We start from the raw sequence: 27,791 nt of genomic DNA on the forward strand, positions 1-27,791 counted from the left end.
AGCTAGTTAACCCCGGCAAGAGTGGTTACGATATCTCCACAAGAAAGTGGGAGGAGCACAAGGATCCCATACAGTGCTGTCCAAGAGCTTGCAAATAATAAGCATATGAAGGGCAAAACACAATGTTAACATCGTCGTGTCCATACAACAAGGTTGTATCTCCTAAAATGGGCCGTACGTGAAACGCGAGTTTCAGAATGTCAAAAGGTTGTATCTCACTTAAAATGACTGGGATGAACACACAAAGTCAAATAAGATACGACCTTGTTACACGGAGCGTATTCGCGCCAGATACGACTTCGTTGCAGAATGGAGTAATGACTTTGTTGTACTGATGTGACGACATGTGCACCTCCTCGACACTAAACTTCCACAGTGCAAAATATTCAGGGGGTACTTGTGCACAGAATCCCCGGCAACATTTGGTTCAGCAATCTTCAAGTCAGTTCGACATGAACCTTTAGTAAATAAATACTGCAAATGAGACATACTGAACAATACCACCAGAATGGTAGCGTTCACAGAAATACTCACGTGGTAGTAAATGGAGAGGTTTTTCAAGCTACCCAGGGTCTCGAAAGCGTTGCCGTTGCACAGCAGGCCCGTACCCACGTAGCCAGGCTTGCATTTACAGGTCACCGCGGGGGTTAACCCTCCCCTATCCAACTGGGTCCTTCCCACGGGGCGGGCTGGTGATGGCTGGGGCCGGTGGGGGTCGGGCCGGTCAGAGTCTGAAGGCGGCCCAACTGCAGCCACAGATAAAATAGAAAAGTATCAGATATATTGTTTGCTTAACAGTACAGTCGAGTCTCGTTTTAACAAACTCGTTGGGACCTAGCCAAATTGTTTGTTATATCAGAATTTTGTATTAAGAGGAACATCAGTCCCATTCATTGTGCACATAAATGCTCAGTCGGGACCAAGGCTTTATGTTTGTTATAACCAGAATTTTGTATTAACAGACTTTGTACTAACGAGAGTTTACTGTATGTGCTTACCCGAATTCACTAAAACTTTGGCACATTTTTGTTTTTTGGCCGTGCCAGACTGGATTAAATATTTCTTGAAGTGTTTATACACCACGTGAAGGGACTATCTACGACTGAAACTCGTTGTTTTGAGGTTAGTGTGATCTGACTTTTCAGAGCAAAGTGACCAGAAAAAAGTTCTGTTGCTTATTCAGACCCATTTTCTGCTTCCATCAAAGAAAATCACGTCACGTAGAAATGGGTACGGGTGAAGAAGGGATTCTACCCAGCAAAGTGGCAGTGAGAAAGACTGGTTCCTTGTCCCTCCATCATATTTTAAACATCAAAAGAAAGGGGCAGGAATCAGTCTGGAAGCAAAAAACTGCCACTTCATGACACTGCTTAACAGTAATCAAAAGAAAGGCTCTGCTATCTATAGTGAAATCCGGCGACCAGAATTAGCAGCGGTAACTGCAGGGGTACCGCACTGACGGGAATGCTGCATGCATTCTTTAAGACAAGGTGCACATGCATTTTGGTAACTCTAGCGGTCGGAGGAAACCAGAGTGTGTGCATTCTACCTCAGCGCAACTCGCACAAACCTGGTGCCACCACAGAAAAAGGCTGTCGCCGAATTAGTGTATACCAGACACATGGAGCTAACCTTAAGTGTATCTTTATTCTTTTCACGACAAGAACACAAAAACAATAAACACCTCCAAAAAATATTTTGGTGAACCTTACTGCCATGCAAAACAGCGCCCTCCTACTAGTGCATGGAGCAGATAAGGCCAGCCTTTTTCATGGAACAAAAAATCCAGAATTCTGCAACTAAGACAAGAATTCAAAACAGATTTGGTGCTGCTCTTACCAGGACTGTCCGAGTTGTCGAAGCACATTGCGTTCTCGTGACATCCCCCGTTGTCAATGGAACAGGCTGACCTGGGTCTATCCGCAGGCACTGTGCAGAAGGTGATACCATCGCCCACAAGAGGGGGGTTGCAGGTGCAGGATCGGGAATTCTGCAGGTGTCAAACAAGCATGATTTAAATCTTAGCAGCAAACAGGGTGAGAAAAAAAAAACGAAACCCAAATGTGATCCGTGGACAGATATTTTAAAACGGTGTTTGTGTTTAAAATTCCATAACTTCAGAAGTACATGAGTGATTTGATTGATTCTTGTACTACAAGATAGCTTAATGACTGGGCTTTCCTATCCTGGGCCCAATTTCATAGAGCTGCTTAAGCAGAAAATTTGCTTAAGCACAAAAAAAACATTGCTTAGTAAAATTAGGTTACCGGCCAAAACTCCATGTGATGTACATTGCTTGTGACTGGTATTTAGCTGTTGTTTATACTTAGCATAACAATCGCATGGAATTCTGGCCGTTAAACTGATTTTATTAAGCAAGACGTTTTTGTGCTTAAGCAAATTATGTGCTTAAGCAGCTCTATGAAATTGGCCCCTGGATTTTGAAAGTGCTACAGGTAAAACTTCACTTAAAAATTGGTTCTGCCAGTTGGGTTTTTTTTTTTCTCTAACCTTGTACAATTAGGGAAATATTGGTGATATTTATATTGTTTGCTTTTTTTATGATTCACTTGACAATGATGCCCGCCTGAGGCCTTTTCTGAAATCTCGGCTCCGGTTCCAGCATCAGTCCAATCTCTGGACCAGGAACCATTAAGCCTTAAGAGTTCAAAACCAAACAGACAGACTTTCAACAAGTTGGTACACCTATAGTAAGAAAAGGAATGTTTCCAAAATCAGGGATCTAAAATGAGAAAAGTGGAGCTTGAAGCCAAAGTTGTACATGTAGCCGAGGTTTCAAAAAATGACCAAAGGCAGGTCGTGTCATTAGTGTTCATCGAAGATAATGCAAATATGCTGTGTCCAGATGCCTGAATGACGTTAAGATATGTTTAGAAACAATGCAATACAAGTCGGCAAAAACAACACTATCGCACAACAAACTTCTGGCTCAGAAGTAGCTTCATTTGGTCGAGCAACCAACTTACCGGGCCAGTCAGCTTGCAGGTCGCATCAACATGGCAACCACCGTGATCCATCATGCAGGGATCCATGGGCTGGCATATGTAACCATCACCTTCGTAGTTGACATGGCAACGGCACGTGACCTCGGTGTTGACCTGAGTGCAGTCGGCGTACAAGCTGCAGCCGCCGTTGTCAAAACTACACTGGTTAATCACTGGGAGCAATGAAGGAAAGTGAAAAAGAAAAAATATGTTGTTGTTTTTTCCGAAATGAAAAAAAAATTCAAGTATCATAGAGATTCCAACTATAAGAGTGTTAAAGTGAATGTAGTCTCCCAAGGTGTTCTATGGGACAATTACCATGTGACTTGCTCTCAGCCAATCAAAAGACAGTATGTACTTGTAATGGCTGTTACTGAGTAAACATTAAGCTTCATAATTGTGTGGCCACAGACAAATCCGTGTACATACGTGATCACCGTACACACATGAGGCCCCTTCAATGGAGAAACCATTGTGCATGTTACTGAACAAAGCAACTGCCCCGTTATGGATTGTCTGAACAATAGCTAGCACAATGCTTTCACCATTGATGGGGGCCTTCGTGATAGAATGGACAGCATGACCGGATTGGTCTACAGCTGTGAACATTTCTAACATATTTCTTTTTCTGAAAGACAACTTTCCTTTGAATTGGTAAATTGCTCCTACATTTTTTTTGACTCCCCTGGAATTCTTGGTTGTGTACACAGCTGTGAAGCTGGGGATGAGTTAGACAGGAGACCTGGTCTTAGATATGAGGACAGGCTGCACCCTCCCTGCTTGATAAATTTGATTGATTGCTATGTGTATTTGACCCCGTGTCAAAGGTCATAAGAACAACGAGCCACTGGCCGTTTACTGACTCTATATCAGACAGATTGAGAAAGTTTCAGAAGCCGCAGGTATTACCTGTGCACGAGTAACCGTTGCCATAGTACTCTGGGCGACACTTGCACATGTTGCCGGGCCGACACAGAGCGTTGATGTGGCAAAACGGGTCGCACGTCGGCGTGACAGGCAGGCGCGTCTCACACGTGGTGCCCATGTAGTTCAAATCGCAGAAACAGCTGCCGGTGCCCGACAACCCATCGTCGCACTGACCGTGGCTGGAGCACTGGCATTCTGTCAACACGGAAAAGAAGTAGTCAATAAATTCAACATATTTTCTAAGTTAGTCAGAGTTATAATTAAATATAAGAGACAGAGAACGAACAAAGACAAAAGGTAAGCCTTTTTACAGTCAATTTTGAATCTGATTTCATTTTAATAATTATTTTGTTCAGAATTTTTTTCGCAAAGCTTAATCCCGAAGCCAATGGTAGTTGACAGAATACACAGAAAATATATTTCCAGCCATTTACAATATCTTTCTGACCAAAACAATGGTTGTGCTTCGTCACATTTTGTAATGATCAGTGTAATCCAAGTTGGTGAAATATTTGATACTCTCCATGTAACACCTCGAAATTTTGTGGGGTAAAAATATTTTGTCTGACAACATTTGCGTTTGTTTGTCTCGTTTTGTCCTCAGCGGTGCTTATCTAGCAAGTGTTGGACATTGATAGCAGTATTGTAGTTGAGTCTATTATAAGTCCTTACAAGTCCTTGAGTAAGGTGCTTTACCTCAATTACTCCTCTCAACCCAGGTGTTCAGGTGTTAAATGGGTACCGGCATTATTCAATGCTGGGAAGTCAACAGACTCGCTGTGGAGGAGGTCTGGCGATCCCCCCCCCCCCCCCCCCCACAGCAGCATTTCATGGACTCGAGTCTGGTCCAATCGCTTTGAAAGAGAGATGGGCACTCCATTCCTGTGAACACAGGTTCATCCCCTTACAAGTCCTAACAAGTCCCTTAAGAGTCATCCAGTCCCAAATCAAGTCACAAGCTATCCAAATAAACATTGACACAAGTTTCCCTGGTTTTTTGGGGTTCAACTAGAATGTAAATGTCAACCTTACAGTGAAACATCCATTTTAAGGTATGATTTTTTTGTGTGGAAATCCTGACCTTGGCAGTTGGGTCCGAATCGGCCCGGTAGGCACAGCTCACACGCCACTCCTGTGTAACCCTCATCACAGACACAATGTCCCGTGCCTGTTATGCCGTGTTCGCAGATGCCATGCCAGCTGCATGGGTTGCGTTTACCGCCGGGACACTCTGATGAGAAGGGGCAAGAACAAATGACTCAATATTCGGCAGGTTTGATTAGATTTTTTTTTTTCTCCAGACTCCTCAAGATAAAGTCATAGACTAAAGATTCTCTACGTTCCATGGTCATTTTTTTGTGATTAACAAGACTTAATTTTAAAGCTTGTCACACAGACTTTCATGATATTTTTCTCGACCTACATATCTGTCTTCAGAATTCCATTCCAAAAAGTTGACTATATTAAAGTCCCCCCCCCCATTCTGACTTCCAAACCTGCCCATACTTATACAACTCCGATGAATATCCCTACATCTTCCACAACTTTCACTGCACCTTCTAAAACTGTCCCCCAAAATGTCAAAGCAATTTCTGAAATTATCTCGCGTTATTTTTCCTCAGAAAAGTCATATCCTCTTTAAAATTCATATATTTAAAAAAAGCTCAGAAGTTTTTTTTTTTTCATATCTTGGTTTTTATTTCTTCTTCTTAGAATTTCTACTTAATATTACGATTAACATTCCCCTACCTAAGCAGTCAAGACCATAGTGGTAGTTACAGCAGTGTGGTTCCATCTCTTGCCGGACGCAGTGACGCAGGCAGCCCTGCTGGTAGTTATACCATCCCACGGAGTACACACAGTTGATGTTGCCGTCCTGTGAAAATAGGTCAGACGAAAATTTCAAACATTTGTTTCCGTATTCATAATGTCAGACTGTGCTTCCGCAATTTACATAAACAATCATTGTGACAATCATATCCAAATATCAGGCCAGTTCATAGCAGCTGGAAGCAGCGAATGCGAGCGCAAAATTTGTGACATCATGGTACTCACACTGCAATTTTGCAAGTCGGACACATTTCAACACTAGCGAATTGCACAGCGAATGTTTTTTGACATCGAATTCGCTTTGCATCCGCATTTGTGTAAACTATGAACCAGTCTTTAAAGGGAATATACATCATTTGCTTTTGCTGAAATTTTTAGAAATGGATGGAATTGGGGGGTTGGAAATTTATAGCAAATATAGTTACACTGACTTTTTTGAGGTTTTGGGTTCGAAAATGCTATAAAAACCAAGAAAAACAATCTTTTTCCTGTAGTCTGGTTCCCTGACTCCATATAAGAAGAAACAGAGCAGTTTACATACATTGGGGAATTGTAAGGTCAGGGAACCAGTCTAGCTGGCTCGTACCCGTTCATAGGTTTGTAATCGATTGCAAACAAGTGCGATGGTCAATTGGGACCAGTATTTGAAAAAAAGCCAGTTTTTTTCCAACGCTGATCGGCCGATCAGCGTTGGCAATTGATACAAAAATACCACTTTTCTTGAAAATGACAGTATACCAGGTGCCATGATTTTACAGGATGCTTTACACTGTCATTCACTAACAGTCCAGCAAGGTATTTCAAAATGATTTGGTAGTTTTATTTTTTGATGTTTGCAAATGTTGTATTTTCCCTTTAAGAAGATTCATGAAATAAATTTGTTTTAAAAAAAAATATTTTGTGCAAATATGGGATTTTTTACGGTCTGTTTCAATACTTACAATTGGCATAGATCCCAATGGGCATTGGATGGTCCTACTGCACGAATTACACTCTGTCTGCACATTTTTGAATAAGGTAAAAAAAAGAAAGAAATTGAGCGTCTGCAACATGACAACAAGTGATGGCAACTATACTTATATTTATGCATACAAGTTTGAATATTTGTTTTTGTACAACGCCTGAATAAATCCCTGTCATCTGATTGGTGGGTTGTTGATCATGTGTCATTGAATTATTCGTCCGAACCCACGGCCCGGCCGCACGGTACAAACAGAAGTTTCCTTCCATGGTAAACAGAACTTCCACTGCATAGTCACTCTACTACCAATCAGATGACAAGAATGTATTCAAGGCGTTGCATAAAACTAATAATGAATGTTTCACATTCGTGCAATGGAAAGAATAATTTCATTTGGTGACAGATGGAATGTTCCATTGCACTCGGCTTTGTCTCTTGGAATGGAACATTCCATCTGTCACCTTATACAATTATTCTTACCACTGCACTCATAAACATTCATTATTTGTATATCCTTATTGCTAGAGGTACCATGTGATACGAAGCAAACAGAGATAAAATTTGTTTTAATTATTTACAATTTGTACAAATATGGTAGAAAGAGCCGTGTATTTTGGCCCTGTACACAAGGCAAACTATCAAGTTGTATATACTATTGTGGCAATTTTCACACTATAAGTATTACTATTTATTTTTTTACTTCACTTTCACATTTCATGCAAATAAGGGCTGTTATAAATAAATAAATAAATAAATACTTCTCCTGTAATTATATTTCTGAAAAAAACAACAGATATTGTTAAAAACAAATTTGCTAGGATCGAGTTACCGAGAATGTGACGTTGTTTGTGATATCACAGCGGCCTCCGATGCTAGGGGGTTCCAGAACCATATCCAAGGCATAGAAAAGGCCACCTTGAAAGGGTGTCTCCGTGTCGATGATCTTGGAGTCTCGATTCACTGAAAAACCCTGAGAAAATAACACAATAAAAACGTTAAATAATTTTGGTTTCCAAAATTTATCATTAGCAATCATATTAATGATACTACCCTGAAGAGTAACAATACTAGAATTGACATAAATGATCTCTGTGTGGATAGAAATCTCCGTAGTTTTGTCTAGTGTTTGGAGTTACAAGTCATAATGGAAATTAAAAGAAAATGTCTACCTTTTCACCCACATATTGGCCATTCTATACATTTGGGGTCCACTTTCTTGCTGTCCCTGTAACATCGGACACCTACCGGCATGATTTGATAATTCTGATACACTCCTAAATGAAGTCATCATCCAAAAGTGATTATGAATAACAAACTAACTACCCAACCAAACAAGTATTTGAAGTCACTCTTAATGATACTTGAATGGCAAATTACAAAGTGCCAAGGTAACAGGGACAGGAAAAATGTCACACATTGGACCCTAAATTGATAGAATGACCCATATTTATCAATATGCAATATATATTACAATGAAGAGCTGTGAATGCTCTTTCTAATGCATGTGGAAAGTTCAAAAGTGACCAAAATAGTCTTTAAAATTCATTTTGTGCGATCTGATCACATTATGTCACGCGTAGTTGATGAGATTTACTGACCTGATTTTTCTGGCACTCAATGGTTATGTTGGAGCCTTGTAAGGTAGTGCCCTGGAGTCCGTGGTTAGCGATCTGCGTGGTGTGAATCTGTTCACAAATTGATCATTATAAGAGCAGTCAAAACATTTTCTGGAGTCGTGCTAAATTAAACTATTCCTAAATTTTAATTATATTTTGACGTTTGAAATCTATTGTGGTTCAGTGTTACTCTTGAATAATGATAATAATAGTGGGTAATTATAAAGGGCATGTATCCACCAGGACTGGTGCTCAAGGCGCTACATCATTATTACCCCTGCTCATTGGGCTCATGAAATATTCCAAATACCATCTCAGCTCCCTGGGGAGTGTACAGCTCCATGCAGCCTGTTAGGCGCAAGGAAGCTAATTCAATCACAATAACCATCTCTGCCCTCACAGGTACCCGTTTACTCCTGGGTGGAGAGAAGCAATGAGTGACAAAGTGCCTTGCCCAAGGGCACACGCACCATGATCCCAGGCTGGACTCGAACCCACAACCTGCAGCTTTACCCGCAGACCACGAATTCAATGCCCTTAACCATGAGCACAGCACTCCACAAGTCTGAAACAGGTGTTGGTCATCCTAAGAGCAAACTGTAAACAGAGTCTGCAGATTGTCAGCAGACAACACTAAAGTCCACCCAGAGTCAACAGACCAAAGCTGCAACACTCACCGTCCGACGAGGTATGATGTGATAGGCCAGGTACTCCCTCATCTTCTCCACGTTGCTGGGATCTCGCAGCTCGGCCAGCTTGCCTGGGTACAGCTCCAGGAAGGCCTCATCGGTAGGCATGAAGATGGTCACCGGCAGGGAGATGCGCGTGCTGAAGGCTTCCAGGAGGCCCGAGTGGCTCATCAGGCCCATGAAGATGCTGTAGGTGGTGTTGGGAGCTACCAGCTCCAAGGGTAGGTCCTGGAAGGGTGTTAGCGGGATAGTTGGGAAATCCTGTTGATTGTGCTAATGCACAAGCTCAAAGTGCGCCATTTATAATATTCACATGGTTGGAAAATTCTAAGTTGGTATCATGCCTGCTCTACTTGTATTCCAGACCAAACTGTAAAGCTTGTTTGAGAAACCGGGCCCCCACTTAAAATATAAACAATGGGATGTAAAATTAGTAAAGATTGCAAATGCAGACTACTTTCCGAGTCCATTCATATCACAAGAAAAGAGCTGGATAGCTCAATTGGTAGAGCACCGGAACGGCAATCCGGAGGTCGTAGGTTCAAACCCTGCTCCAGTCAATTTCTTCGTTCAAAATTACATGAAAAGAGCAATAGAGGTTGATATATGCAACAAGAATAAAGTTATTCTTTTAAAGCTGCACAATACTTGGCAAAATTGCTTGAAACACAGGCCCAGCTAATTAAGTATCTTGAAAGTAAAAAACTGAGACACAAGGGTAAGCTGCCTTTTACATATGCTTGTTTTTCAGTCTATTTGGGTCTGCTGACCAAACAGGGCGCTGGGAAGGGCTAATTTCTTCTGGATGTATGACGTAATTTCTTCCAGTCCTCACTAGATAGAATTCGTATGAACATTACCACATGTCCTCCTGCGCAGGACACATGCACAAAGAATGTACGTGCATAAGACAAGGAGGTTAGCTCTCCACAATGCTCTGCGTGCCTGTGCTTCCTTCACAAAATTTTGTGAAGGAGATCAGCCCTTCCCAGCACCCCGTTTAACGGTACAGTCCATCATTTGCAATTTGTGCATTATGTTCGTTCGAACCAACAAAAGTGCTCAAAATCTAAAGAAGGGTGCTAAACAACTAACCTCGTGCACTTTCAGCTCAGTGAATGCTATATACATGTGTATTCCAAGAAAAACGATATTCTAGAATCTCCATTTCAAATCAAAAGTTGCTGAGTCGCGTTCTGAATTGGGCCTGAATTCAGGGTCCGAGACACGTTCTCACTGAGCCAATGGCAGCTACGTGATGTCGCGCACTGAACCGATGAATTATTGAAACCGCGGGCGCATGTGCGTCGTGTCAACCCTTGTGCGCGCTTCGCCAAATAAAAAAACGAACTACTAACGGAAATTCCTTCTTTCTTTGATTTCTTCAAAATGACAGCTTGCCAAAAAGATAATTTCACAGGGAGTTTAGTCCCGTTGCTATCTTTAAACCGAGTATGCTTTTCAACAATAATTAGGTCAGTTACTTTTTGAATAGCTGCAAATTATGAGCGAATCAATTGAATAGTTAGGCTTGCAGTTTAGAATCGGCTTAATAATGCAACGAACACAAAATGGACTGAAAGCACACATATGGAAGGGCAGCATGAAACAAAACATATTGCATGGTGCTACCATCTTAACATTCAGACATTTCAGACCAAGACTTGTGCCTGATGAATCTTACCTCAAGATAATCAGGTCTAGGATCCAGCAAGCCAGGCACAAGAACTCGGTCGATGGTGTGTACGACTCCGTTGCTGGTCAGAAAGTTGGGCGCAGTCACGTGCGCTTCACTGTTCACAGTCAGGCCTTGCGTCTGTAAAAGGAAACATGAAACATGAACAAGATCGATTTGTGACTCCGGGCTCTGAAGAATCCGGTTCCCCGTAGTAGCCAATTCCAGACATTTCAAAATAAACTTCATGATGTTTATTTCCAGATCATGTTGAAAAGATTTTCTATTTTTTAGGTGCGTTTTAAAAGGAGTCACCGCACACTTCAAAACAAAATTCAGTATCACATCAAAATAACATTTCTTGGTCGGGAGACTCAAAAGATTTTTGAACGGGGATGTTTCAAATTTCTGAAATTCCTCTCCTGTGAAGTTTGGGGTAGACTTTTTGCTGCGAAACATGCTGACTTACTTGAGAGTACATGACATTAATTGGTTGGGCAGAGAGTGTGGTCAGTGACGTGGTTATGTCGTCAGTGGGTGCCAGGAAGGCAGTGCATCCAACAATGTGGTTCATGAGAACCCTGGACAGCTGGTTGTCTTCACGCCACTCTTCAATCTGTCAGGACAAATAGAAAAAAAACAGTTCTAATCAAGGTAATCACAAGTCAAATCACAGGGAAGGGCCCAAGGAAGAGCTACTAATATTGCTAATAGCAAACAAATGTGCTTAACAAAAATCAGCAGGGAACCAGGAGAAGCAATATACGATGAATGGTATTTTGGTTTCTAACCTGTTTTGGCTTAGCAAATATTATATTTCCTAAGCAGAGTTCTGTTTTTAAAATGAGCCTGAGTGAACAATGACATAGAACTGGCTGTGTCACAGTGCATTTGAATAACTCATCATTTGGTGGGAGATTTGGCAAATAATAGGTATTGTACAACATTTGCTTTTGCTGTAATTTTCAGAAATGTAAGTATTTGGGGGAAAAATTCAGTTTTCCAAGGAGCCAACCATCGTTGGAAATAGATACAAAAATTCCATTTTCTTGAAAATGACAGCACACCAGGTGACATGATTTCACAGGATGGTTGAGACTATTATTCACTTACAGTCAAATAAAGTATTTCATAATAATTTTGAACTATTTTTTTTATGTTTGCAAATGTTGTATATTACATTTAAAACTTGACTTGTGGTTGACAAGTGGTGAAATGATTTCAACGACAAAAACTAATTTCCAAAGGTGCTTCGGCAACATTGCTTCTACTTCAACATGAAAATACTATGGACTTGCACATTCACTACAAAATGTTCACGTACGTTGCAAACCCCGAACAAGTACCTTGACTTGGTTCTTGCGAGCATTCTATATAGCGCCCTCTTAAGTCTATGCGCAGCGTCTTTAAGGGTACTCTATAATTTAAGGGTACTGTAGAATTTCTCGATGTCTACTTCCACAGGACCAGAGACAATAGTTAAATATAATTTCTATTTTTAAAGACAGGAAAGTCGATCCGATAAGCAAGTTACCTGATCCTGGCTGATGTATTCAAATGCCTGGTTGTTGGGTACCAGCATAGTCAGGGGACCAACCGAGCCGAGAACCCTCATCACATCTCTCTGCCAATGGGAATAAGTTTAATCACATCAGCAGGTGATTGGCCTAACTTAAGAACCACACAAACTCATAAAAGAGATTTGCGGTCACATGATGTCACAGGAAACGACTGCTTATTGCAGACATCACCATGCAGATACGTGATAACACCGACTAAGTTTTTTTGTGTGGAAAAGGTAAAGTATATAAATTTCGAATCTATTGTATTTAAAAAATATGTCTTCAATGGGCACCGAAAATCCAATTAGCCAAAACTGTTAACAAGTTAATAAAAAATCTGTAATAAAATCCAAAATTGTATCATACATATTAACACATTCAAATATAATCCTGATGTCCCATGTAAAGAACTATGGAGAATTTCTTTGCCAAATGACTTTTACGCACTTAAAGTAAACAAAGATTTGCATAATTCAGTCAACAACACTTACGTATTCCTCTAGAAGCGAAAAGAATTGACTGACATTAGGATTCAACGCCATCTCCTGTGTTCACAAAAACAGGGGGGGAAATGAGAAATTGTGGTTTTGTTCTGTACTGCAAAGAAAGTTTAAAAGATAGTAGTAAGCACTTGATATGGACACTTGTTGGTAGCTGAAGTTAGCAATGATCTTTCAGCTGATCAAACCAAGAATTTGTAATTGACCAGCCGACCCAGTGATGAAGGGTAATATGCAACATTAAAATTTGCATCACAAAAATGAAAAATTTCAACATACAAGTCAAAAAATGAAGTTAGCATTAAAATCTGAAAATTCAAAAAGGAGAGATTTGAACCAGTCCAGCTCACCTCAGCAATATTGCCTGTGCATTCCAGCCCGTTCCCGATGTGCCTGTCAAAGCATGTGCAGTTGCGTTGGCCCGGCCCCGTTTGGGCACAGTGTGCCCTGGTGCTGCAGCCGCCGTTATTCTCTAGGCAGGGGTTGGTGGGACTGCAGCGGGTGCGACCGTTCCCCTCGTAACCTTCCTGACAGTGGCAGGTACTCTGCATTACAAAAACATGATTTATCAATGGTTACAGGGTTCAACCTTAACTTTTTTGTTCATTAGCCAGCCGGGCTACTGAAACGGACTCTTAACTAGCCTGCGGGCGTTTTCACTAGCCCAAATTTTTTCTTATCGCAAATACAAAATGGCGTATTTTCAGGCTCAATTCTGAGGCAATTTTGTCAGTGCTTTTAATGAACAGATCTAATAATTTAACCTTTTAAAACAGTTGATAAAATCATACACAAATTGATGGGGTTTTCTTTCTGAATTTAATGATTTATTTCTCCCTGTACGTTCATCTTTGCCGTATCCCAATAATTTTGCACTCGCCAGCCGGGCTACTTAAGGAATAGTTTGACTAGTCCGCCGCTGTTTTGACTAGCATTTGCTAGCGGGCTACTGCTAATTTCGAACCCTGATGGTTACCATCTCAAAAATTGTTAAGCAAAACATACAACTCCTTTTCAAAGGGAAAAAACGTATAATTCATCCACTTCTATTAAAGTTTACAACAGGGGAGTCGGTACTTTCCTCGCCTTCCACCACTGTGACCCGGGTTCGAATCCCGCCTGGGCCAACATGTGGATTGGGTTTTCAGTCCCTGCCTGATTCTGTGGGTTTTCCCAAGAATATTCTTCTTGGCTTTTCCTCCCACCTCTAAAACTGTAATTTCTTCTCATTGTCTTCCCTCCATAGGTTTCTTCAGGCTTGTGAGCTACAGTGCCTAGGGTGCTTTTGAGGAATCCTTGGTTTCATTACCAGAAACAAATAATAATAAAAATAATAATAATAATAACAGGGAGCCAGGACGGTGAGGTTTTGGAATAGCTTTTTGAGAAGTTCGAGTCAACGTTTAAACTTACTCATTGGTGTGAAAATGTACGGCGTCAAAAACCAAACTTTGCTTGGTTGATTTTAGGAATATGGTTGGAACATTAAACGATTCCAAATAATTTTTGAAACCGGACACAAAGCTTAGGATTAACCTCCTCAGTATACATAACCCCAGACATGGGCGTTGCCATAAGGGGGCAAGGGGGGAGCTTGCCCCCTCTGGAAAAGAAAAAAACAAAGAAAAAAAACAAAGAAAAAACAAAGACAGAAAGGGAAAAAAAAAGGTGCGAAGTCACATTGCTGTTAATTTAATGCAGATTTAACAACATGGGAATCCGCAGGGGCGTCAATGGGGGTGGGATGGGCAAATGTCCCCCGTCTACCTTCTAAAATGACAATATGATAGAAAAAGTTCAAGGATTTGGGGAAATAATGTGCTTTGCCCCCCTCTAGAAAATATCCTGGCGATGCCCATGATCCCAGACCACTATTCTCAAAAGTCTGCTTCTAATGGGAGTTGGGCAAAGACTCTCCTTGAACCAGCACTGAGAAAGCATGAATCAACACTCACCATAGCCGGCCCAGTGTGTATACACTCAGCGAGTTCATGGCAACCTCCATCATCCCCATCAAGGCATGGGTTGACCTCTATCAAGGAACACAAGAGGTAAGTTTGACCTTTAACGTAAACTCCGAGGTGCAAGATGAAGGGATGTCTTTAACTGAAAGAACAAGTCCTTCAGTACGATCTCTCTTTGACAATTTCTTTGGCGATTTAAAGGTGGCGGTGGTCCAGTACTCACTTTTCAATAAATAGCGCCCTTCAGAACTTCAGCCTGCATGCCCTGGTACATGTACATGTAGTTACTGAAAGACGACTTGGAACTCATGCCGACTATTGAATTATGTAATTACACAGTTTTTGAGCTTACTACCTACAGCAACAGATGGCTTTCCCCGTCTATTCCTTAGGGAAATAATAGCCACTTGGATATTTTTTTTCAACAACAATGTTCAGTACGTTTGGCACACAAAAATCGGGAGCCAAAGACGATGTTCGGTATAGCCGAATGTTCGGTGTAGCGGTGTTCAATATAGCGACGTTCCACTGTACTCACAACACTGTACATACATTCAAACAAGAGTCAATCGTTTTCAAGAACTTTTAGCCTACCCATCCAAACTGCAGTCCATAGGGACGGCACATTGTTTGGACACCTTTGAATCATTCCAAATGATTTTTTTTTTTTATTTCAGATCAGTGGTGCTCAGTTAACCATGACTTCTAAGGAGCAAGCATTTATTAACGGAAAGCTGGTGGAACATCCTTTAAGATGACGATTTTTCAAGTTCATAATACACATCGATCCATCTTCTTTTTCTACACCGTTTATGATATTTTTGAAAATATCATTGGAAGATTCGCATAACTGACAATGTAGCGCTCAGCGATCGCTATTTAACATAAAGATTGATGCCCATTGAACATTTTGATTAATTAAGTACAAATTCTGTGGCACTCGGTTCTGGCCAATTGGAGGATTTTGGCAGATTCTGGAAGATTTGGGGTTTTTAGCCAAATTAAACCGTCTCACCTTCACAGTACGTGCCATCTCCTTGGTACCCCTGCGAACACTCACATTGGAACTGCCCGCCAGAGGATGCATGGCAGGAAGCATGCTCTGAGCACACTCCATCTTCACTGCAGGGGTCATGGACTGATTGAGGGGGAGGGGCAGGAAAGAAAATACAAGCTTCAAAGCATTGGAAACAGTCAGCCTTTTGCCAACCTAGAGCTTGCGACTCAAATTCAAACTCTTTTCAGGTATTATTCACAAGCTGGCATATGATAACATTTTAGGGCAAATAGGGTTTGTCTAAATTGAAAATAAAATTTTGCAAAACTTCAACATTTTAATTTGACAATTACCACAACACAGACACAATGAGAAAAAAAGACCAAAATTGTCCTAAAATGAATGTCTTATCCAAAAAATACATCAGCTTGCAACCAACTTCATCATAAAAAAACCAAAATAATTACAAAGCATACAAATATTTTTGCTAACTAAAAGCTAAAACACACTGTGAACCACATGATCATGTTTGTATCCAGCTTCAGACTTATTCTCAATTGTAATTTTCTTTTTTTAATAAAAAATATGTAAACCTCTGATTTAATTCATGAAATTGGTTCCTAGCACATGAAATTTGAATATTCCATGGTCTCTACCTACCCTGGCAAAAAGTGCCGTTTCCCATGTAACCTTGGTAACATATACACTGCTGATCAAGGCAACTATGAACAAAATAAGAAACAGTCACATATATTAAATTTGAACCATTATTCAGTATCGTGCTAATTATCCATAACTTGAGCATTACAATCACAAGATGCTGATTGAAAACATAACTGGATTGATTCAAACAGACTCAAAGAAGGGACTCAATTTTATGGGGTTTCGCAAGACATTGCTGTGCTTAGTAATAGTCAGCAGAGAACCTATCACAAGCAACACATATGCCTATAGACCTTTATCATGCTGCCACCATTGCAGTCATGTTCCCTGTATCCAATAACAGTACTGAATACTAATGTTTTTTGTGCAAAAAGGAACCAGACTATGTTCCTTCCAGCCTCGCTTTAGTTACGTTGATTTGAATGGGAAAAAAATAAAGATGGCCGCAACACGATAATGGTCTATTGTATGACATGTTGGCCAGTAACCACTAGATAAGTATTTTCTGTGCAGGCCCAGGAAAGTGGGCCTCCCAAAGTTCAGGAATGGCAGACTTTAACCCTCCTATGCAAGCATACATTATGTGCCAAGTTGTCCTTTCAGCTAAAATCAATCGAGTGACTGTTTTCAATAGTTAAGAGCTCCCAGCCAACAAATAACAGGATTGACTGGCTGGTACTTTTTACGCAATTTGATAAAGCTATGCTCTGACTTTGGGTGATTGATAAGACAGCTGTGCCACCAGTTTCCTGCTTTTTGCCTGTTGACTGAATTTGACATGTCAGAGAGCTTACTTGAAATACAATCCGACTGTTTTGGACTAGCCTGTGTAAAAAGCATAACAGGGGAAATGGATGGAACAGATATGAGAGAATATCACAAGAACTTACTACGCATTGGGATCACACTGTGCAGTGCATGCAGGAGTGGACTCGATAGCTGAAAAATAATCAAGTATTTCACCCAAATTAAAACATTTAATTCCTTTACTAACACAACATATATTGAAAATCAGAACTTCATAGCAGTTTGATGACAGAAATGCATGTTGGTTTCAAACGGGGGTGCTGTGGTCCAATGGTTACGGCGTTCGACTCGTGTGCCGTGGCAAATGGGTTCGAACCCTGACGGGGAACACGGTGCTTGTGTTCTTGGGCAAGGCACTTTACTACAATTGCCTCTCTCCACCCATGAGCATTAATGGGTACCAGTGAAGCTAGAGACCATATTGCACAGATCTCGAGCTGCTGCAGGGTCTCATTCCTGATGAACAGGGATAATAATTGTGATGCGCATTTGATCATATCTTTATGGAATTTGTGCAATATAAATGTATAAATTATTATTATTTTTATTATTATTGTTCTTATCAAACGACCTTTAACAGTAGAAACAAAGAGCACTTACATGTATCACACTGTAGACCACTGAATCCGTTGCTGCAGATGCACCTCCCATCACCATGGATACCATCCCGGCAACGGCCACTCATACAGTCACAAACTAAAAAAAGAGTTCAATTATCCTTATGACCCAATTTCATGGCTCTGCTTACCGTTAGCAAAAACTCCATGCTTACTGTGGCAGAGAATTCCGTGCTAAGCATATTTCATGGGTTAGGGAGGAATTTCGGCTTTTGCGTACATCCAGTAAATAAGGATTCTGTGCTAATTGGATTAGCGCAGCTTTTCCTGCTACCGCTGTTAGCACAGAATGGTGATCGTAAGGGTGAAATTATGTGATTAGTAGAGCAAAGAAATTAGGTCTTGAGAGATATTCGATTCCAACCACATTTAACTGGATGCTTAAATTTTAGTTAGTCTACATTTTGTTTGCAATCGGTTACACATCTGTGAACGAATGCAAGCCAGCTAGTCTGATTCCCTGACCTGACAATTCCCGAACGACTATACATTTTTCTGTTTCGTCTGAAGTGGGGACAGGGAACTAGACTACAAGAACAGCACTTTTTTCTTGGCTTTTTTCTAGCATCTATGAACACAAAATTACAAACCAACTACTAATGGAAATGTCCATATATTCATCACTTAACACATCTTTGGTAATGACTTTCTTTTATTGTTTTCTTCAAAATGACAGCATGCCAGAAAGAATAATTTCACAGGGAGTTTAGTGCCATTACTATCTTTAAGCCAAGTAAGATTTCAACAAAAATTAATGGTCAGTTACTTTTTGGATCGCTGCAAATAATCTACTCTAAATTTAACCCATGACTTTTATCAGCCAGTTGGTTTTTACCTTGATTGCAGAGCGGTCCGTATTTCCCCGGTTCACACAGCTCACAAGCAGTACCAGTGAAGTTCGGGAAGCAGCTACAAGTACCGGTTCCGTTGGTACCGTCATTGCAGGCGCCATTGTTACTACAGGGGGACGACCACCCACCAGGGCACTCTGGGTACACATAGATATATTTTTCAAAATAATGGTCGATTGAGAGGCCTCGGATGTTTCTTCACTTAACTCAAAATTCAATTTCACAGCAAGGGCGGATCCAGGGGGGGGCCAAAGGGGGCCATGGCCCCCCCCCCCAAAACTAAACCAATTTTTTTTTTTTTGTGATGTGACATCGCAATAAAGGCAGGCAATGAGAACACCATCTTTTCCTCAAAAAACATTTGTTAAGGTGGTCAGAAATAGCCTCAGATCGCACCACAGAGCATCTAGAATCCAAAAATTTTTCGGGGCCCTTAAGCGGGCCCCGAACCCCACGCCGTAATTTTTGACCCACTTTTTGGGGGGACCAAAAAATTTTTTGGCCCCCCCCAAAATTGCGTTCTGGATCCGCCCTTGTTTCACAGTATGCAAAAAAAAAAACCCAGGTTGGCAATGACAAAATTAATTAGCCAGCCAGTTCCCTTGCAGATTCTTACAAGGCATATATACATGTAGGATCATTTACTTTTCATGCATTTTGTTTGTTTCCAATAATAACACAACTCAAAACCAAACTGGATGAGTTTTCAACTCAGTGGATATTACACTTTTCGAGAAAACAGTGAAAAACCATGCACAGCATTTTGATCATTGAAACACGATTTCGTTGACAGCACTCTTTGTTTCCAAAAATCAGTCAATTGACTGATCATTGGAAATCACCTGCATTTCTTGATTACTTCTAAATGACAGCATGCTAGACAATAATTTCACGGGATAAATAGTACCAATTCAATCTTTAATCTGAGTAAGCTTTTTGATAATAATTCGGTAGGCTACTTTTGGGATAAATGCAAATGATTCTTATGTCTTTAAAGACTTGACTCTTTAAACGCAGTTGTATGTAGCAAACAACATAAAAAGCACAATTGTTTAATGAGGATTGTAAGGGCGATAAAACTCATCATATAAAAAAAAAAAGGGAAAAACTAACTGAGTGCATGTACATAAAAGCCATATGGTTGAACAAAGAAATCGACTGGCCTAAGATTTTAACCGTACCATACCAGTATGGTGAGCCAGATATAGCAGTCTCAAATACTTTTCAAGTCAACTATTTTCATTCAAACTTACAAATATTAATGACAGTCAGTTTCAATTTTAATACATACCAGCACATTCTCTGCCGAAGAAACCACTGCAACATTGTGGGATCTAGAAAGATTGAGGAAAAAAGAAATAAGAATTGCCGATTTTAGTATTATTTTAATGCCAAAAACAAGTGTTTTATTGGTTTTTTTATGCCAGGTGCTTTTTCTTACCAGAGCTGGTCACATTATATTGAATAATTAATTAGGTAACATCTTAAAAATTGTTCAAAAATTTTGGAAAAATTGTTTTGCAATCCACGGAGTATCTGCTCAGGTACAATATTCATCTCCCACTTCATTATTTCGTAGAGTCTAAATTTGTCATTATTTATTAAATGAACTGTTTGGAAAAATTACATCTGATTACTTATAATCAAATCAACAAATTTAGTTGTGTAACAACTAAATAACAATAATAATTTAATAACAATAATAATTACAGTGAAATTTCGATAAGTCAAACCTGTTAACTTAAAATCCCTTCTACCTCAAAAGTAAAAACTTATTCCCGTCAATTGTTGTTGAATAGAAAATCCATTGGGTCACTCAAAAGTCTGCTTAACTCAAAATTTGAGACAATTTTCATGAGGTTTGACTGATTGAGATTCCACTGTTTAATATAAGTTCTGTTGCTTATATAACTCTTTAAACTAAAGGTCTCAAAGCACTTCATAATTATTAACCCTAGCTGTTCATCAGGTCGTGAGACAAGTTTTTGCAGCAGCTTTAGATCAGCACAATCTGGTCTGTACCCTCATAGGTACCCATTTTATACTCATGGGTGGAGAGAGGCAATTGTAGTAAAGTGTCTTGCCCAAGAACACAAGCACCATGTTCCCTGTTAGGGTTCGAACCCACGTACCACGGCACATGAATTGAACACCATAAGCACAGCGCTCTGACTGAATCTATAACTTGGGCGTTTTTGAGGTCAGTTTATGATCTTTTGGCCGGCTAAAACGTGATGAAAATGCAAAATAATATTGTGTTCACCATAGCAGGTAAAAGTTTACTATCCTGTTGCAATACTTACATATGTGATTCCACGACACAGCAGTCGGCAACCGGGGACCGTAACCACGCCAACGCCGGGAACAAACCTGTCATACTCGCAATTGGTCACACCTGAATTCAGCTACAAAAAGGAGAGAAAAAATACAAAAGTGAAATGCTTATCTATATTACAAAAAAGTCTAGAATGACTAATAAGAATTCTCAAATTAGAAATGTGAAAAATGTTTCGTACCATTTGCGTTGTCTCTGGCGGACACTCAGGAATGGCTGGGCAACTGCCGCAAGGAGTCTGGGGGGAAACAATTCAAAAATTTAACTAACAACGACTTTACATTCCATACTGTTAACAAACACCTCCCACCTCCAACAAAAACATTTTTGCAAAAAGAGCACAATTTGTTTTACCTGTGTTAATGTAGAGTGATTGACATCGCATCGGTTAGGTAGGGGAACTAAGACTTCGGAGACAACGTGTACGACACCCTGGGTTGAGATCAAGCTTGGACTGGCAACGGCAATGTTGTTAACAAACAGCTGTTGACAAACAAACAATTACATGAACAAAGAAATCCAGACATATTTAAGTTGGCTTTTTTTTTTTTAAAGGTAGGTTTAAAGCACAGATGTTTCATGCTTATTTGGGCTCCACTGCTCGACTCACAAACATTCAAGCGATAAGAGGTTTCCTTAAAGATGCATGCCCCGCAAATATTTTTTTTTTTTCATAACAATTTTTTTTTAAATTTCTTTTAACAAAATAACAACTTTATTCCAATTTTGGGCCTCCGCAACCTCCGAAAATTTTCATTTACTTCTTCATTAGTGCCATGCATCACCCCATTTTGTTATTGATCTCCGAAAAAAAAGGCTTTCCTTTTAAATATCATTAGGTGACAGATGGAATGTTCCATTCCACTTGGCTTTACCTCTTGGAATGGAACATTCCACCTCTTAAAATTATTCTTACCATTGCACTCATGAGCATTCAATATCAGTATACTAATATTAATGTTTACATTTTACAATCTTTAAGACGTAATTCTTTTTCTAAAATGTAACACACATTTTCCGCGCTTTTCCTGAATCGCAGTTGGTAGTTGTGTCCTAGGGAACTATCAAGGTGCATCCCATCGTAGATGTCTGCGACAGGCCAGGCCTGGCCGAGAACAATGTGATAGTGCAGGATGTCCCCGGTCTATGGAGACAACAAAATACAATACTTAAACCATGAGGGTATAATTTGGAAAGAAGAAGTTAAGGACATTTTGAAGAAAAAGAAATAATTCCGTACTGCTGTCAAGACTTGTAAGATTGTGAATAAGAACTTTTGGAAAACAAACAGAAAAGGAGAGTTTGGCAAACTCTACAAAGCTTATATAAGCTTAAATAAAACAATTGTTCATCAATAACAACAATGTAAACTCACAATTCGGGAGGCATTGAAGGCAGCAGTGGCTTCATTAGTTGGTAAGAAAACTGTGTATGCCGGGGCAGCATTGATAGCATCAACCAGGCCAGATTGCTGCAGTAAGGAGACAAGAATGAAATCATTATGTAAAAAGAAAAACATCTGAGAATGTAGAATGGGTGTTATGAATAGTTATTTTAAAAGTATACTTGCAGAGTTTCAGTCAAGTCATCACAGGTCATCATAGAGCTAGTTCGAGCGCGCACTATAGTTAACCATAGTTTGACTAACTTCGTTCGAATGAAGGATGGTTGGACTACTGTAGTCGACTATTTCGAATTGGAGCCTTGGGCATGGTTGCATCACTGGTAACCAACAGCCACGCACATCATAAAGCACAACGGGGAGCCAGGACTTTCGACCAGCGTTTGACTAGAGGTGTTCACGCATTGCTATTAGTGCGTAGGCGTAAGTTACAACACAAATCAACCATTAGGCGACTTATGGTTCTTCGCCCGAACTTGCTCAAAGTTTGACAAACATTTGTGATGCGATCAAGCTATGGAGTCGTTTGTCGACCCTGGTAAATTTTTTTTTTTACAGATTTGAAAAGAGCACAATCTCAGCATTACTGCTGTGAAAACCGCATTGCTGGTATCATCTTTAGTTCAAAAATTATGGAAGTCGGAACACCTAGAGATGTGATGAAGTGATGTGATGAAGTGGCCCTATTTGGCCTGAATCTCCAAATGAAAGTTCCCGACAAACGAATCATTTAGCTTGATCGCATCACATTGATTGAATACTAGCAAGTCTTCCTGGTCTGAGAATGGTGTAAATGATAATCAAAATTGCTCATCTTTTGGTTGTCCCTTACCTGGAGGAGAGCAAGGAATGTGGAGTTGGACTGCGTCTGCTCCACCAGCTGACTGAAGGAAACGGTGTTGGAAGGACGGAAGGCGCCCCCTGGTGGTGGGGAGTGGCTCGGACCGAATTGGTCTTGCGGGCTGAGGACCTGCGATTACATGGATTACAAGTATGGCATGAGGACAATGGGAGGAAACAGACTGGAGACGTGACCTCAAACATGTGTATGAGGACAGGCAGTAACCTCACAGCTTCTGTGTGTGTATGAGTTGACCCCACATCACAGTTCATAAGGACAATGATGCAATGGTCATTCTCTGACTCTTTATCTGAGTAAAGATATGTTGAGACAATGTTCAGACTATTGAAGGGAAAGAAAGAAGATGGCTTAAGTAATATTTCATAACTACTGCCCGCCCACCCAATATATTAAATAATGAAGAATAATTCCCTCTTCACCACTTTTTCTTAGGTCCATAGAGTTATATGGTACAAATATTTTCCCTTTCTTCTCAAACTGTTTCAAAATATTACGCACACAGAAAAAGAAAATATGGTTTACTGAATATACAATATTTGATTACTACTGCCTGCCAATCTAGTCAATATATTCTAAAATGAAAACAATTTCCCTCTGCATTACTTTTTCCCAAGGTCCATGGAGAAAAAATGGTGTTACTATTTTCCCTTTCGCCTCATCAACTCATTTAACTTATTCCCCCCGGAAATATATGGTTTACTGAATATACAATATTTGATTACTACTGCCTGCCAATCCAGTCATATATTCTGAAATGAAAACTATTTCCCTCTTCATTAATTTTTCCTAAGGTCCATGGAGAAAAAAAATGGCATTACTATTTTCACTTTCGCCTCATCAACTCATTTAACTTATTCTCCCCAAAAATATATAGTTTACTGAATATACAATATTTGATTACTACTGCCTTCCAATCCAGTCAATATAATATATTCTGAAATGAAAACTATTTCCCTTTTTACTACTTTTTTCCTTAGGTCCACAGAAAAAAAGAAATGTGTATAACTGTTTTCTCTATCGCCTCATCAACTCACTTAACTTATTCCCCCCAAAATATATGATTTACTGAATATACAATATTTGATTACTACTGCCTTCCAATTCAGTCAATATAATATATTCTGAAATGAAAACTATTTCCCTCTTTACTACTTTTTCCTTAGGTCCACAGAAAAAAGAAATTTGTATAACTGTATTCTCTATCACCTCATCAACTCACTTAACTTATTCCCCCCCCCCAAAAAAAAATATATGGTTTACTGAATATACAATATTTGATTACTACTGCCTGCCAATCCAGTAAATATATTCTGAAATGAAAACTATTTCCCTCTTAAATAGAAAACTATTTCCCTCTTATATGGTTTACTGAATATCCAATATGTGCTTGCTACTGCTTGCACCATCAGTCAAATGTATGAATCTAAAAACACTCCTCTCTTTACAGTTTTTTCCACATAGCCAAAGAGAAGTAATATTTTAAATATTTACCCTCCCTTCAAACTTGCCATCCAAATTTTTAAAAAGAAATTATCATTTGCTATAAATACATGTATACCTCTCCAAGGATGTGGATAAGTCCATTCGTTGCGGGAATGTCCGACAATAAAACTGGTATGTCGTTCACACACAGATGCTACGGGCATTAAAAAAAAGGAATCAGACACAATAAAAAATCACAGAATCCAACGAGCCATTTCCAAGTGGAAATGCAGAAAATACCTCTAGTTCTTTGTCTGTCCTGAAGGTTTTAGTATAGATATAGTGCCATCAACAACCTCAATTTAAAGGCATGTAGGATCATTTGCTTTTCATGCATTTTGTTCGTTTCTAAGAGTACCACAATTCAAAATCCAAAGAGGAATGTTCAATACCTAACCTGTTGAAGGTTAAATGCAAATGATCTTTTATGCCAAATGACCCTTTATGTGTATCTCTGGGTGCTTCTTTCCAGGTGCACCCGACCAGTTGGGCAAAAGTACGTACGTCACACATGCTTGGTAGCTAATTTTAATCCACTGATGCATTGGAACATCAACCAATAAAATGGAAGTATTTTTGAGGTGCGGTATTGTGAGAGATGTTCAAATCTAAATGCACAAGTGAAATGGAAGAAATACTTCAAGTTGTGCGATCCCCCTGGCATGGTGGCAGTGTTTATACAGTCAGTTAGTAAGCACACTTTTCAGTTGACCTAACCAAAATCAACAATGACCTCATTTGACCCCTACATGACCTTTGACCTCAAATGTCTCAAGTCATCTGAAGTCATTATTGTCACCAAGTTTGGTCGAGATTGAAGTCTGACTTTTCATATGACAGCACTAAACAGTTAACCTAACCACAATTGTAACACACAGACGGATGGACACACAGAAGGAATACACTATCCCAATATGCCCCTTTCTGGCTTAAAGGGAGTATACAACATTTGCAAACATCGAAAAATAAAACTACCAAGTTTTTACGAAATACCTTACTAGGATGTTGGTAAATGACAGTCTAAAGCATCCTGTAAAATAATGGCACCTGGTGTGAAGTCATTTTCAAGGAAATGGTATTTTTATATACATTTCCAACGGTGGTCGGCCGACCACCGTTGGAAAAACCTAACTATTTTTCAACTACTGCTCCAACTTTACACTTTTTTCGGTCCAAATTTTGTTTGCTATTGGTTACATGTTCATGAACGGGTGCAGGCCAGCTAGACTGGTTCCCTTACCTTACAATTTTCCGGCATCTCTAAATGGATCCATTTTATCTTTAGTGGAGTCAAGGAACCAGACTACTTGAACATTTTTGTTTTTCTTGCTTTTCCAGCATTTTCGAACACAAAACTTCAAACATGTCAGTGTAACAATATTTGGTCTATTATACTAACCCCTAAAATAGTTCATTTCTGAAAATTACAGCAAAAGCCAATGATGTACATTCCCTTTAAAAGCCAGGGGGTTAAAAACCTATTAAATCTCAAATTACAAGCAATAGAAGAAACATCTCATATTTGCAAAAAAAAAGCATCTCCAGTCTACTCACATGATCGCAGTCATGGACCTGTATATGATAGGTGGGCCATAATGAAGGGATATACTGGTCATCATCAAACGCAAGCCTGTACAAATCACGCTCACTCAATGTGCCGTTCACAATGTGCATTCTGGAACGGGAATCAACAAAAAAATTGAGAGAAAAGTATCTTGGTAGGATTTCAAATAAGCAGAAAAGCAGAATAGCAGCAACATAAGAATCAGTGATTTTTTTTTAAATCAATCCTTTCCACTTTATGTATTGTAAAAGTTTAAAGAACTAGAAATAAGACAATTTCTTTTTCTACAAATCTATAGACAAATCCGGCGGAATCCACGAGCGGTAGCGCCGGATTTGTCTATAGATTCGTGCTAAGCTAGTACCACGCACTCTGGGCTCCTTCAACCAATAGAATACCAAAATGCGCGTGCGCCTCGTCTTTAAGAACGCGAACAACACGCGTGTGAGCGTGACACCACCGCAGTTAAAGCTTCTAATTCCGGTCGCCGGATTCCACTATAAACTACAGTACTGCAAGCCAAATTCACCAAAACCAAGTCAAATTCTGCTCTCTTAAGTATTCACAAAGCGCCATTTACTGTCCATGCAGGGATCCCAAGTTAAGTTCATAACAAACCCGCTACAATTGACCCCTCTCATACCACGCCATCTTCATAGGAAAATTACAACTGCGTACTCAATGCCATCAGGTGCGTGTGCAAAATGTTCTAAACGTACGCATGTTGCTCGAAATTTCTTCGCAATACGGCGCGGCACAGCCGATGTGCATCACGAAAATGCCGATGCACATGACAATCTGTAGGCAGTGCCGTCATTTCAGAGAGACCTATAGTAGAGCTCGGGTCCCAAGCTAAAGAAACACAAATTCTGTGTGTGATTTGTGCATGTAAACAGAGCATATACAATTCTTGTACTTACTTGACAACTGATGCAGCCTGCGGCTGGGATACTGCGCCGTAGGACTGTTCATATTGTTGCACTGCGTCGTCAGTGGGAGGGAAGATGGTCAAGCCCGGGGCTGACACCAGAAAGCCTTCCAAGTCTGCCAACTGACAAATTACAAGCAATCTAATTGTATCATTGTTGCATTTAATCCCTCTGCCTTCTCATTATTTAGTACTTAATCACTTTTCGCCACTTTTGAAAGTTCACCAACAATCTCTAAATTAAATCTTATTCAAAACAATTGTGATGCGATCAAGCTAAATGAGTCGTTTGTGGGCCCTTATCAAATTTTGTATTTTTTACATTTTTGAACAGAGCTATCTTTCAGTTAACATCTGGTGAAAACCCCATGTGAATACGACCTTCCGTTCAGAAGTTATGGGACTTAGAACACAGGCAGATCAGAAAGAAGAAAACAGAGAAATCAAGCAGAGAAATCAACCATTCAAAATTGAAGTGTTTATTAAGTAACAATAAACATGCTTTATTTCAGGTTACTGAATATTGACTCCTTAGTAAAAATGTCACATTTTAA

At 39.8% G+C, this 27,791-nt stretch overlaps 1 protein-coding gene across 1 annotated transcript in view; it reads right to left on the reverse strand.

The window, feature by feature from the left end:
• The window catches only part of LOC119737344 (stabilin-2-like), a 67,776-nt gene that overhangs the window by 9,160 nt on the left and 30,825 nt on the right, over positions 1-27,791 (reverse strand). Inside the window, exons 25-55 of the mRNA XM_038211635.1 lie at positions 27,230-27,360; positions 26,300-26,420; positions 24,822-24,899; positions 23,234-23,371; positions 22,375-22,470; positions 22,012-22,143; positions 21,354-21,482; positions 21,181-21,237; positions 20,968-21,069; positions 19,956-19,998; positions 18,649-18,801; positions 17,797-17,892; positions 17,280-17,328; positions 16,387-16,448; positions 15,745-15,867; positions 14,721-14,797; positions 13,116-13,310; positions 12,757-12,810; positions 12,238-12,327; positions 11,173-11,319; positions 10,713-10,844; positions 9,017-9,256; positions 8,322-8,408; positions 7,553-7,693; positions 6,704-6,760; positions 5,682-5,808; positions 5,014-5,163; positions 3,915-4,127; positions 2,988-3,178; positions 1,840-1,990; positions 535-746 (exon numbers count right to left, since the gene is read on the reverse strand). Coding sequence (XP_038067563.1) covers positions 535-746; positions 1,840-1,990; positions 2,988-3,178; positions 3,915-4,127; positions 5,014-5,163; positions 5,682-5,808; positions 6,704-6,760; positions 7,553-7,693; positions 8,322-8,408; positions 9,017-9,256; positions 10,713-10,844; positions 11,173-11,319; positions 12,238-12,327; positions 12,757-12,810; positions 13,116-13,310; positions 14,721-14,797; positions 15,745-15,867; positions 16,387-16,448; positions 17,280-17,328; positions 17,797-17,892; positions 18,649-18,801; positions 19,956-19,998; positions 20,968-21,069; positions 21,181-21,237; positions 21,354-21,482; positions 22,012-22,143; positions 22,375-22,470; positions 23,234-23,371; positions 24,822-24,899; positions 26,300-26,420; positions 27,230-27,360 — 3,774 coding nt within the window. The remainder of the gene's footprint in view (positions 1-534; positions 747-1,839; positions 1,991-2,987; positions 3,179-3,914; positions 4,128-5,013; positions 5,164-5,681; positions 5,809-6,703; positions 6,761-7,552; positions 7,694-8,321; positions 8,409-9,016; positions 9,257-10,712; positions 10,845-11,172; positions 11,320-12,237; positions 12,328-12,756; positions 12,811-13,115; positions 13,311-14,720; positions 14,798-15,744; positions 15,868-16,386; positions 16,449-17,279; positions 17,329-17,796; positions 17,893-18,648; positions 18,802-19,955; positions 19,999-20,967; positions 21,070-21,180; positions 21,238-21,353; positions 21,483-22,011; positions 22,144-22,374; positions 22,471-23,233; positions 23,372-24,821; positions 24,900-26,299; positions 26,421-27,229; positions 27,361-27,791) is intronic.

The sequence above is a fragment of the Patiria miniata genome, unplaced genomic scaffold (assembly GCF_015706575.1).
Source record: "Patiria miniata isolate m_02_andy unplaced genomic scaffold, ASM1570657v1 HiC_scaffold_3, whole genome shotgun sequence".
In the NCBI taxonomy this organism is placed as follows: Eukaryota; Metazoa; Echinodermata; class Asteroidea; order Valvatida; family Asterinidae; genus Patiria; species Patiria miniata.